This window comes from Chiroxiphia lanceolata, chromosome 9 (assembly GCF_009829145.1).
Source record: "Chiroxiphia lanceolata isolate bChiLan1 chromosome 9, bChiLan1.pri, whole genome shotgun sequence".
In the NCBI taxonomy this organism is placed as follows: Eukaryota; Metazoa; Chordata; class Aves; order Passeriformes; family Pipridae; genus Chiroxiphia; species Chiroxiphia lanceolata.
The window spans coordinates 5,288,422-5,301,137 of NC_045645.1; the positions used below are offsets into that span (position 1 = coordinate 5,288,422).

At 46.9% G+C, this 12,716-nt stretch overlaps 1 protein-coding gene across 3 annotated transcripts in view; it reads right to left on the minus strand.

Moving 5' to 3' along the window:
* LOC116790925 (phosphatidylinositol 3-kinase regulatory subunit gamma) overlaps nucleotides 1-12,716 on the minus strand; it is a 78,043-nt gene that overhangs the window by 22,337 nt on the left and 42,990 nt on the right. The window contains exon 1 of one of the 3 annotated variants that reach the window (XM_032696470.1): nucleotides 9,440-10,163. The exons of the other annotated variants lie outside the window; for them this stretch is intronic. Within the exon in view, the coding sequence (XP_032552361.1) occupies nucleotides 9,440-9,545 (106 nt within the window). The 5' untranslated portion in view covers nucleotides 9,546-10,163. Of the gene's footprint in view, nucleotides 1-9,439; nucleotides 10,164-12,716 lie in introns of those variants that run through there. 3 annotated transcript variants of the gene reach the window in all.

Genomic DNA, 12,716 nt, shown 5'->3' on the forward strand with positions numbered 1-12,716 from the left:
AAGCACCGTGCTCTCGGAGAGGTTTTCCCGCTGACAACGAGGAGGGTCGCGCGCACCTGCTGACAGCAGCCCATTCCCCACCACTGGCAGGTAAATTACGTTGGCAGCTCCACATCTCAGCTCCTCAGTTCTCTTGCCAAGACCCCTCTCGCAGAGCACTGAGCGCCGGTGCCCTTCGAGGCTGCCCTTCCTCAAAGGGCAGCTCGTGTGCACGGAGAGCTCCGCCGGGGATGGAGGAGGAAGCCGCTCCATCGCGTTACTGCTGGCCACAGAACCCCCGGCATGCTCACATTTTCGCTCTCCTCCCCCAAAACAGGCGACGTGCCAAAGAGTAAGACATATTCAAAGAATCGAGGTCTTTCAATATCTCATTACAGAAAACAGCAGACAAGTTGGCAGAAGGCCAGACAGGCTTCCAATGAAAACACTCCCATTATAGCTTTGCTTGCGTTTCTGTGAACTTTCATAAAAAACAACACCTTTAAGAAATATTTCAGTTTTGATTAATTGGCTTTTTTGATAAAGATCTGTTTTGTTTGAAAACTCCCCAGCTATCCAGCCCTCTCCCACACCTCCCAGTCACTGCTTCACCTCCTAAAGCCCGCCAGGCTTCTGCTGCACTCTGTTCCCCACAAGCATCCACAGCTACTGCACAGGTTAAAAAATTACCTGCTATGGGACACCTGCACAATGGTGGACAACAACAGCGTGTGAAGAGGATGGTTCAAATTCAGCATTCTTTCGGGCATTTCAAAAGCATCCCCTCACTACTTGGCAAGGCCTGTTACTTCATGGGCAGAGATGGAAGAAATAAATGGAAGATGCTCACAGTCAGACAAATGACACGGGGATCTTTGACTTCTGTACTATAACACAGCTCCTCCTTTTCATTCCAGCCTTCGCATGAAGTTGCAAAGCCAAGAAACCTCAGCTTCCCAATTATTTTCACTGCCTAATGAAAAATGGTTTTCCTTCCAACCCAGACCACAGTGTAACAGCTGCAAAGCTAAAGCAGTGTCAGAGGTTCCATGATGAACAGGGTTGAGGTGACTGTCCCAAAATTAACACGAGGAAGATAAAAAGGATAAGCCCTCTTTTACCTACCAGGCATAATTAGCACACTGTTAATAAACTGGATAGCTTTTAGAACTTTTGACATGTTTCATCACTCAAAGGTTGTCACTACCCAGCATCACATGCCCAGCTCCCTGCAGGAAAGAGTAGCTTTACCATGTAGACAGTAGGTCCAGGTTTTTACCCCCTCTGGATGAAAGTCCATGACAGATATTTTATTGCCATGAAAATGACATACTCTATAAGAACACTGTACTTTACAGTATCCAACGTCAGGCCTAGAAGAGTGTACAATAAAAGTAAATATAAAGTGCAAGGAGCCAGTAGATTCTCTTTTTTGCTTACTAAAGCAGCTCCTCATCTGCCTTCACAGAAGAAATATCACAGCATGTTTTATACCACTCCACAGGCAGAGTCTTCAAACTCCTACTAAAAAGTGTTCTTTCGTCAATACATGGGAATAGATTTTTGGATAAGAGCAAGGAAAAAACCAAAAAATTCAGAATAAGCAGAGAATTACTGTGATCGAGAAGCAAGAACTGGCTTTTCACTGTGAGAGAGACAGAATGAAGTCAGGACTGAGCAGTGACACACTATGGCTAAGAGACATACCAAAGCCCAAAGAAAAAGTCATTTTAAATCAAAACTAATTTTAAATAATAGATAATTTAAATAAAAACAGCCCAGGGCTTTTTTCCCCCCCCAGATATTTCAAAGACTAACCATCCATCCAGATGTCAGGTACAAACCTCATAGGAGAACCAATTCATAGAAATAATTGGTGCTACTGAGAAGTTTGCTGCATAAGAGGCTACTTAAAAATAATAATAATACAGCTGCAAATACATATGATTCTTGCTGCTCTAAGCAGCATTTTATTTCAGCTTACCACTAGCTCCAATCTTTCAGAGCAGCATGTAAAATTGTTCCTCATACAGTACCTGTCCTTGTGCTATGTGAAACCCTTCTCTAGGTGCCAAAGTACAAATATTTCAACACCACCTAAATTACTAACAGTAAGCCATCTAAATCAAGATCAAAAGGTGCATTTTTAAATCAACGCTCCAGAAGAAATGTGAAGGTGGAAAAGTATTTTCAGAGGAAATCTGTTGCACATTTTGTCACGCCTCATCTTTAGGAACGGAGATGTCGAAGGAAGCTCCACCGAGGCAGAAGTCCCAACCCACGTGTTCCAGTGCCTGCAGGAGAAGGGGAGATTTGGAGCAGACATGGAGTAGTCAAGTCTGGTTGCTGCTCATGCTCACACCTCAAGGTGTAACACGAGAGGATTCAATCTCCTTACTCAGTACACGGCGATCTTCAAAGTATTTTAATGAAATCCATTTCACAGCAGGAACTTGACTTCTTCCACTGTCCAAGGACTTATCAGTGAGTACCGACAGTCTCGGAAATTCCACTGCAATGTACAAATTCAGGTTGTAACAGACAACAGAACTCACATACACAACACTGTCAATGAACTCCACATCCATCTCACCTCTAAAACCTTTCCTGGGGGCAAGTGTTGGAGTACAATCCCTACTGCCCACATTCAAAAAAACCCACACCCCAACAGAGGGCCATGTTCCATCATTACAGCAATTTTTCTAGGACTCCATTGCAGCAGCTCTGGTTTCAGAGGTTTTGTTTGGGTTTTTTTGAGGGGAGGGATTCAAGAATTCCTCCAAAAGAAAAGATGAGTGGGTGCAGCAGCAGATTTGAGGGACAACAGAGACTGAAAATTAGGATAAGGCTAGAGAAGGTAAAAAACTGAAAAAATAGCTCCAGCGGATTTTCTTCTTTCAAGGGTTAGAGGAGGAAAGCAATAGAGAGTAAGAGTAGCTAATGAAAAGAAACAGGAGGTTTATGTTTGGAAAGAGAAAACTGACCTGAAGTACAAGAATCCCAAAGCGACACAACCAAAAGTCAAGTTATTCTGTAGTGAAAGAACAAACAATATTAAGGGGATAAGGAACAGATTGGTATTTTTTCAATTCTTCCAAACCCTCATATTTTTGTGCCAAGAAACATGATGGGTTTCAAGCCTTTTCTAGGTAACCTTGTGTCAGCTTCAGGGATATCTGATTTTAGAAGTAACACTCCCATGGACTATCACTAAAATAACATTTTTTCCAGTTCACAAAAACTAGTAGAGTCTGGGCGAATGCTGGAAGCAGTCACAGGCCGAAGCAGTCCAAGTATTTCATCTCCTTTTTCAAAATGCTCCGGATGGAAGGTATCCATCTTAAGTGTGCTGCTGGACTCAAAGCCAGAGAAGAACCTGGATTCTGTTCAGTCACAGAAAAGCTTCAGAGCGCATCGTGCTTCTGCATCAGGAGTCACCAGGCAGCTGGTCAGTGTCCAGCAGGGCAGCTGGAGTCCTTTCTGGAAAGGGCTACAAGAGGCAGCAGTTGCACTTTGCCTTTTTTGAACTGTATGAATCCTTATAAAACTCCCTGTATACAGACACTTCTCTTCAGAACTAGAAGAGCTTAAGGTACTGAAACATATTCACTGAAACATTGCAAAATCTTTGACTACTGAGTGGAGGACAATGAAAATATCTTCTAAAGAAGTTACATCCACTCACACTGTTTGGGGACCCGGCACCAGCTCATATGCTGTAGTTCAGATTATGTGGAGAAGTGAATTCTTGCTTACTTAGCTATTGTGCAGACTTTAACCTGTCAGAAGAAATGAGATAAAAAAGCAGCAGAAAAAAAAGACAATCTGACTATTTCCATAGGGGTACTTAGTGCATGAGCAGAGACTGTTCTTTAAGCATTACTCAGCAACCTACTTTACAAAAATGAGTTTCCAAAAAATCCAGCTAGAACACACCTATTGCTTTAACGGGGCCAAAGTTTTACAGCAACCTGTTTCAACACAGTTAACAGTCTTTTTGACAATAATAAAGCCTAAGCTTTAAAACACACAGAGCATGCTGATAAAAGTATTCTTTATGCTTCTCTCTTTCTCTGCCCAAAAGGTGACTCACTAAACAACTAAATGAGGTGATGTAAGGCACCCAACTGCTTTCAGTCCTGGGCGCAGATGTGTATGACCAGCTATGCCTCTGTTTTCCCAAGCTGTAGAGCAAAGATAAGCCCGAATAGCTTCAGTCTGGAATAAGATACCATGCAGGTAGTGGCAAAGACAGAAGTCAACTCTGCTGCTTGGGAAAGCAATAGTCTCCAGAGGAAACTCCTTTTCTCCTTTTAAAGGGATGAGATAGAAGGAACACCACGATTAGCTCCTGTCAGGTACAGGCATCACGCAAGACACACAAGTGTTGGGAACAAAAACTGCAAAAATGACATTTGCTGCGAGTTTTGCCTTCAAACACGTGTTGAAGAGCTTGGTTTCTTCTCAGAATGTTCCCTCATGTTTCAGTTTGCATAAGCCTACAGCTTTACAGAACACAGAACTGAACAACTCCCTTCAGCAAGCTTTCCCTCCCCAGCTATTTCTACATCATGTGAAAGCCTACTGATAAACACAGAAGTCAGCCTTTTAAAGCAGGCTCTCTCATCTCAAGCAAAACATCATTTCACTTTATATTAATGATGCTATTTTTTGTGTTCATGTATTTAATTGAAACCTGATGAGTGATATTCTTTAACAGTTAGAGCCATCAAAATGAAAACGAAATGCAAGGAATGTAAAAGCAAGCCTGAATTGCAATCAGAAATAAAAAATGGTTACAGCAGTCATTAAGTGAAAAGGCCAGTAGAGAAAACTAGGTATAGAAAGAAGAGAATATAAGCATTTCACATCACTGTCCTCATAGGAGCTGAGACTCCAATCAAACTAGGATTTTCTAGGATGTGCAGAATACAAGTGACTGAGCCTAATTTACTCCCTCCTCTACCCCAAACCAGCCTCACAAACTTCCCGTCCGTAATAAGGCAACTCTCAACCCTAAACATCTCCTTTCTTTGAAATGTGATTTTCAGCAAGACCTAAATTAGCAAAAAAAAGACAGTTGCAGCTACAGTGCTGCTGTCTTGATTACATGCACTACTAGAACTAGCTTTTTTTTTTTTTTTTCCTCTTTAAGATGTGCAAAAGCAGAACTTTTCTTTGATAAGCTTCTGGAGTCAGCTCAGATAAGCTGAAGGACAATACTGACAGTGCTATTAAAATTTGCATCTGTTCTCCCACTGGAAAACTAGTCAGGCATAGACACGCAGTGTTCACCTACATCTGGCTACTGTGTACCACACACCCTAATTGAGAAGCCACACTCAGTTTCCACTGTAACATTGATAATGATACAGCACGCCTGGTATCCCAGTAAACACTGCCCTGGAGCTCGGAACCCTGTGTTTTCCAAATTACAATTATAGTATCGCTCCCCTAAAATAAGGGTTGTCAAATTATATATGAGAAGAAAATAGAAACTATCATGAATAAATACAGTTTTGCTCTTGAATACTCGTCTCACTCATACACTGGCAGTGTTGCTTTTACAAAGCAGACTAAACCAAGCAGTCTATAGATTGTTGCTGCCCCCCCCCCCTTAATTATCAAAAGATTTTGTAGCAACAGCATTGTTACAGCCAGCCTCAGCACATCGGGCACAGAAAAGTAACATTCTTGAAAAAGACAGCTGGATCAAGTTATAAACATAGTTGGTCATATTTGGGTCTAATGGGCTCCAAAAAGGCAACTTTCCTATAGCTTTAGGTCAAACAGTTATTGTACTATTTAGTCATAGACAGACAGAGCCCATTCTGCATTAGGAAGCCTACATTAAACTTGTGGTTTTCTTCATAATCCACACAAATGAAACTAACCTCTAATTTGTAGTTGAGCCAAATATCTTTACTGACATCTGTATCAGAAGTCCCAGTAGAGCACTCTTACTGATTTTCATCCAACTGTGACAAAATGTATTCAGTGATTACACATTTTATCATCAACACAACTGATAATATATCCCACATCTACAGAGGGAAAGATATTACTCAGTCCTACTGATTAGAAGTTAGACAATACATAGGTAGTGGTGCTTGAAGTCCTCCAGTAACTTTTGCAGTCAATTTGACATCCTCTGTTCAAAAACTTAACTTCCAGCAGTAACGAACTTTTGCAGACCTGCAATAAAAACTAAATTCACTCCAATAACCTATTTTCTTGTCTTTTCAGACAGCAAGACCCATGGGAAGGACAAACATGTGAATGAACCCCCAACAGACAGTTTCCTAATGCCAGAACCCAGCACATGATGCTGCTGTGGCCATAATACTCATAACTTCATCCATCATCGAAAAGTTGAGGGGCTATGTTAGCTCTATGCAACTGATGGTTCCAGCTGTGTCTTTAGATACTGAACATTATTTGTTGCACGTTGTATTATTTGCCACAGAGAGGTCCTACCTTATGCCAGTGACGAACGTATAAATGCAAAATAAAATGTAAGCAGAAGGAAAAACCATTAGGTAACAGGAGTCACCCTGCTGGTTTTCACCACCGTGGCTCCAGTGTTAGTTGTACTGCTTTAAATTTTGCTTTGTGAAGCTGGCAGAGGTGAATCCCCAGTTCCACCACTCCGTTTGGGAAAACTGTCCCACTCCCGCGCTTGGGATGGATTAAAGGCTATCAGAAAGCTTGCAATCCTTTGTTGCCCTGGCCCTGCCTCTGCTAGAGTCGGGGAAAACTCGTGTGTGAGAGGCATTATTGTTATTTTTGAACTTTCAAAGCGAGCCCTTCCAGCAGAGAGGCTTCAGGACCTGCTCCGAACATCCATTTACACCTACAGCCCCGAACAGCAAACACCAGCACACTGATAAGCTGGTGCAGGTGCACTGAGGCCTGACAGAAGCTCCGGCTGCGCTGCAGGCTGCCTGCCATCACCAGATTTTATTTCTGCATTATTATTGGGCAGCGCTAAGGTGGGTATTAAGAGAGCCTGCCAAGATAAATTAAAGGTCTACTGGCCCTTAACAAGAAACAGTATCCCCACCCTCGCCTCGGAGGTTACGGGTGACACCGCGCATTACGTTCACCTTGCTTTTGTCTTCTGCCTGAAGTTTAGACGCAGTAAAATGTAATCACGAGCAGCCATGCGTGGCCCCAGACACTTGGCTCCCGGAATCCGCCAGTGCCCGGTGCTGCGGCATAAAGCCCAACCGAAAGGGATCTCTCTCCAAAGGCAAGTTCTGGGAACAAAAGAGCCGCGCGCACATCGCCGGTTCGTGCGCTGCTGAGGGAACGTCTCGCCGCCGCTCGGCTGCTCCGGAGCTCCGGGGAATGTTGCACCGAAAACCTCCACAAAATTTTTGTTGGAAGTGGGCCAAATGGAGCTGTGGTTGTTACCGGGTGCAAGCGCAGTGACTTTATCCCAAGGCATGCCGAATGTTTAAGCCTTCCAAATAAATTCCTCCACGCTCCCCTTAGGGATGACCTATCATCCCAGAGCGGAAAACGCCTTCCCACCCCACCTCTGGACAGAGGCCCCTCTGCCACACTCTCCCTCCTTCCCTCCCCCTGCAATTTAAAAGTTGTAGTTCTACGAAATCAGGACATACACATGGGGATTATCCCCTGCATCATTTCCAGCTCTGGCTCTTCCAGTTTAAAAATATGAAAGATAAAGTTACTGAACGCTCCAGGGATCAGCCTCTAACATTAAGTCCTTTTGCTAACTGGTGTTTGGACTGTGCAGAGCCTTGATCCCTGACAAGAGGGCTTCAGTGATGGACATACTGACATTATTAATGATAGGAGAGCTGCTTCTTAATGTAAACTTTGTAAGGCTTCCTAAGAATTTTGCATGGCCAAATTCCTGCAGAAACACTGGAAAGTTGTTTTCTGACCAGTTCAGTTAGGCCAGTCCTTTTTAGCAGCCTCTTTGCACTAAACCATTCAAGGGATTTTATGTTTTTTTAACATAAATTGCTTTAAGCCACTACAATGGGACTTAGGTACTTGTTCACTTGATACAAGCACATACAAATACTAACCTCAGAATCAAAAGCACTTGCAGGAAAGATATCCTTTGAAATTCACAAAAGAAAACAGATTTGACTGAACTTTAGGCTTTCAGGAGCAACATCTAAAAATAGGTAGTGTCAGCTATGTAAGAATTTAATGAGTAGTGGTCAGTATTGTGCTTCTGAGAGATCCGCCCAGTTTTCAAAGCGTCAGAGTTACCAGAGGAAGCAAGTCCTTGAGATCCAAAAATCTCAGGATGATCACCTCCTCCTCTTTTTAATTAAAGTACCACATACCTCCAGAGAGCAAAATACAGCTCACTGTGCTGAAACAAAGAGACTAAACCACACTTGCAGACATGCCACGATTCAGGCACAGGTTGAAAAGAACGTTTTGAAAGTACATACCCCACAGAAGACACCACTTAGAAGTACTTATTTGCTATCAATTCCTCTGCAGGCTAAGATTTTTGGTGCATATTTTACTGTACCTTCTGGCTGTACAGATCAGAGTCCTGAGAAGATAAAGGCCCTTCAATTACCTTACTGCTTTCAGCCTGTTTGACTCTTACAGGTACAGATACAGTTTCACCAGTACCCATTTAGCCTTACTTTAATTCCTTACCAAAGAAAGACTCGCCCTCTCCTCCTCCTCCTCCTCCTCATAAGCCTTCCCTCACTCTTTAGACACAAAAGAAACTTTCTGTCCCATCTACAAACTTCAGGCAAACGAGGGACAATGCATTTCCCCATTTTCAGCACTGGCAATCCATGGGGGTGAGGGAGTGTGCGTGGGGAAAAGTTGCATCAAACCCTTTTGAACAAGGTTATTAAATGTTATCAAAGTAACAGTGCCTCCAGGGATGGATTGCAGTCTGTTCCCAAGTATTATCCCCCCAGCACCAACACCCAGCGACAGCACACACCTCATCTGTCAATGCTGGAAGAGAGCTGGGGAGAAAAGGGTCTCGGAGACTGTAAAAGCGATTAAACTGGAACTGAATGGAGGTGGGTAAATCACCACCATCAAAGTGTTACAGGCACATAAAGGCACACAGGTGAAGAGGATAATAAAAGCGCTCCTCTAGGAGCGAATACATGCGAAATATACGCTTTTCAATAAAGGCTTTAAAAAAAGGAGACTCGAGAGAGGGGCTGCGAGCAGCTCTCCTCCTCCTGCCTCCTTCCATCTCCCCAAAGGCACCATAAATCGCTCTTACCCTCCCACCTCTCCCCCCCCCCTAAAAAAAATCCCAGTATCAAAACACTTTTGCCCAGGAGACAGCGAGCTCAAGTCCCTGGAAAGTTTACGCAAAGTTAAACTACAGATATTAATTTCCCCCCCCCCTTTTATTTCAAAAAGGGAAAAGTGTGCAGGAGGAGGGAGGGCGGGGATGGACGGCAGCACCCAGGCTTCGGCTCCCTACCTGGAGGGTCCATCTCAATGTAAAATATCAGCTCAGTGGAATAGGGCATCATCACTTCCCTCCAGTCCGTGTCATCGCGGTCCATATCCCACACCGTGTTGTACATCGCGACAGCCAAGTCCCGGCAGGGTTGGGAATAGGAGGTTGGGTAGCTCGGCTTTTAACGGAGTGCGGGGGGGGGGAGGAAAAAAAAAAAAAAAAAGACAGGGGAAAAAAAAAAAGCCGAGAAGGATCCACCTCTCTCTAAAATAACACTTTTAGCAAAGAGAAAAATAAAAAAAAAATAAATTTGAAAATCGTAAAATTAAACTTATTAAAAAAAAAAAAAAAAAGCCTCCACGCAAGTCACCTCAGCAGCTGCCCTGCAGGAACTAAGATAGGTAGTTATATATATAATATATATACATAGAGAGAGTGCTTCTTTTTGTTTAAAGAGACACCTTTCCACAGAAAAGCCACTTTCCTGAATTCTCTCTAAAACACAAAATAAAAAAAAAAATCGCCGTTTTCGGAGTATTTTTTAAAACACGGGTGAAACAAGCCGCCCCACAGAAAAGCGCGGGGGGTGGCGATGGTGGGAAGCAGCGGATAAAAAGGGGGCGATTTCAGTCTCTGGATGAATCCTCTCCGCCGGCGGAGGACGAGAAAGGAGGCGGCGGCGGCGGGCAACAATACGGGCGGGCGCGGAGCCCGAGCGGCGCTGTGCCCGCCGGCCGGGCTGGGCTGGGCGTGTGGGGCTCAGCGGCGGGCGGGCGGCCCGCGGCGGGGCCCGCCGTGCCGTGCTGGCGGCGCGGGGCGGCGGGCGGCGCTGGCGGCGGGCGGCGGTGCCGGGCTCGGGGCGGCCGCGCTCGGTGACATTTTAAGCGGCTCTGAGGGGCCCGGCCGCCGCCGCCCGCCTCTTGCCGGGGACGAGGCCACGCCCCCCCGGCGCCAGCGGGGCGGGGCTTCGCACCGGCTTTTTAACCCCTTGGAGGCGAACGGGGGTGTGCGTGAGCGGGCGCGTCCACGAGGCGGAGGAGGGGGGGTGGGCGAAAAGAGACGTAAAGGGGTAACATCGCTCTTCATGCTGGCGGGGCACGCCCGGACAGAAAGCCTGACACGGGACAAAAATCTATTTTCTCCCTTTCCTAACTGTTACCCGTCTCCCTTCCGCCACTTTTCTCGACGCCTTTTCCTAGCCATCCCCCCCCTCCGTTCTGAGGCGCGCGGCGGCGGTGGTAGGTGCCGCGGCTGGCCGGGCGCCAGGGGGCCGGTGCCGCGGAGCACGCGCGGGGGGCGGGGGGAGCGCGGCGCAGTTGCCAGAGCCGCTGCCTTTGTCTGAGGGAGCAGCGAGCGCTGCGATTGGCGGAGGGCTGCGGGCGGCCCGGCCAATCGGCGGGCGGCGGGGCCGGCCGGCTCGACGGCGATTGGCCGGGGGCACCGGTTACCAAGCGGGACAAAGGAAGGCGAGCGCTGGGGCGAGAGCGGGGATGGGGTGTGGGGGGACCCGCGTCCGGCCGCAGTCCCGCACCCCGGGAGTGCCCGGGCTGGGCCCGACACTGGCAGCCCCAGCGCGACCCGTGGGGGAGCGCCTGCTGCCCGCACCGCCGGGGGTGCTGCTCCCTCCTCCCCCCGAGCCGGTGTGCCGCAGCGCCGGGCCTGCCTGCCACCCCCCCCCTGTGGGGACGGGGTGTGCGGGCACAGGGCGCCCTGTGCGGGTGGAGCCGCTGTCCCCATGCCCGGCTGTGTCTGACCCCTCAGCCGCTGCCTCGCTGCCACAAACAGGGCTCTCCTCCCTGCCCTGCCTGTGCAGGGCCCTGTCAGCTGCCTGCTCTGCGATCCACGTAATAACCCGATCATTTCAGAGGACACCGTAACTGACGCGGGTGTGACCCCCGGGAAAAACCCAGCGCGCTTTCTAGTGACATAACCAGCGGGGGATAAAAAAAAAAAAAAACACACCAACCAACCAAAAAAAAAAAAAAAAAACCACACCAAAACCAAAACCAACAAAAAATACCCACCAACCCACAGGAAAAGGCACCAAGCTGGATGTCTGTCTCTCATAAGCTTTGGGATAAGTCTGAGCTGCGAACACACCCGAAACGGAACCTCAGCCTGCCTGGCAGCCACATCCCGATGGGCAGCCGCAGCCCGCAGCCCACAGGCACCGGCGGGAGGCAGAAGTGCTGCCAAGCTCGGCACTCAGCCTCGGCTTTAGCGCGGCAAAGCACGCTCAAAGAAAGGCTAAACGAAGTTGAGAAATTCAGGAAAAGTCCTTTCCTGAGACCTCCAACCAGTGTCGCAGGCACAAGGAGGGACAGCACCTCGATCTGCGGAGATGTCAGGGAATGCTGGAAAACCCAGCGCTGAAGTTGTCTGCTTCATTTGCGCTTCAAAGCGTGGAAGAGCAAGTGACGAATAATTTCTCCTGCTCTAGCACTAGGCAGCAGCTCCTGAGAACATCTCCCGGCTTGGGTGAACCCGAGGGTGACTGCAATACTGAGTAACTGAGAGGTTGCACCCGATGTGAGAGTATGAGGGAAGATCTGAAGTTTGCTGATGTATCACAACTTCCACAGCCAGCAATTGAGAGCAGGCTGCTCCAGTAACAGAGCTCCTTGAGGGACGGACAGCTGCAGAGGAGCACAGGGCTTTGATTCAAATCACTCACTGTATATAAATTAATTTTATAACCCCATCCACAAATTCTGATTAATCCGTGATAGCCAGATATGAATCCTTTTTCTAATTTTTAAATTAAATTCCTTGGGCTGATACAATATATTGGCTCCAGCTTGTTCAAAGGGAAATGGAAGGACAGCCCACTCCCCCAGAGAAAATTTAAGCTGGTGCTGTGGGTACAAGCCATTGGCTGCCCAGCGACAGGGTGTGGGGCACTGCACAAGGGTTGGGCATGGGTGCAGCTGGAGAGGTGGATGCTGCTTTGCAGACCCTGCAGAACTAAAAACTGGGGCTGCAGTCCCTATGGCAGCCCCCAAACTTAGATTAGCAGCTCTGGCAGAGGTGGGGGAGGAGGCAGACTCGGGTTGAAATTCATTTTCCCCCTTCCTGCACCTCATTATAAGTTCCACCCACATAAGACCTAATTACTTGGCTTTTATGCTGGCAAAGTGGATTTCATCCTTGCTGTTTCCCATGGTGGTTCCCTTCATTTTCATGGTGGCACTGATGGTTACAGCTTATTGATGTTTTCACTTTAGTGATTTAAAGCGGAATACATTTTGTTATTAGCACTGGTTTCTCTCATTGCTGCTTTAATCAAAGATGCAATTTA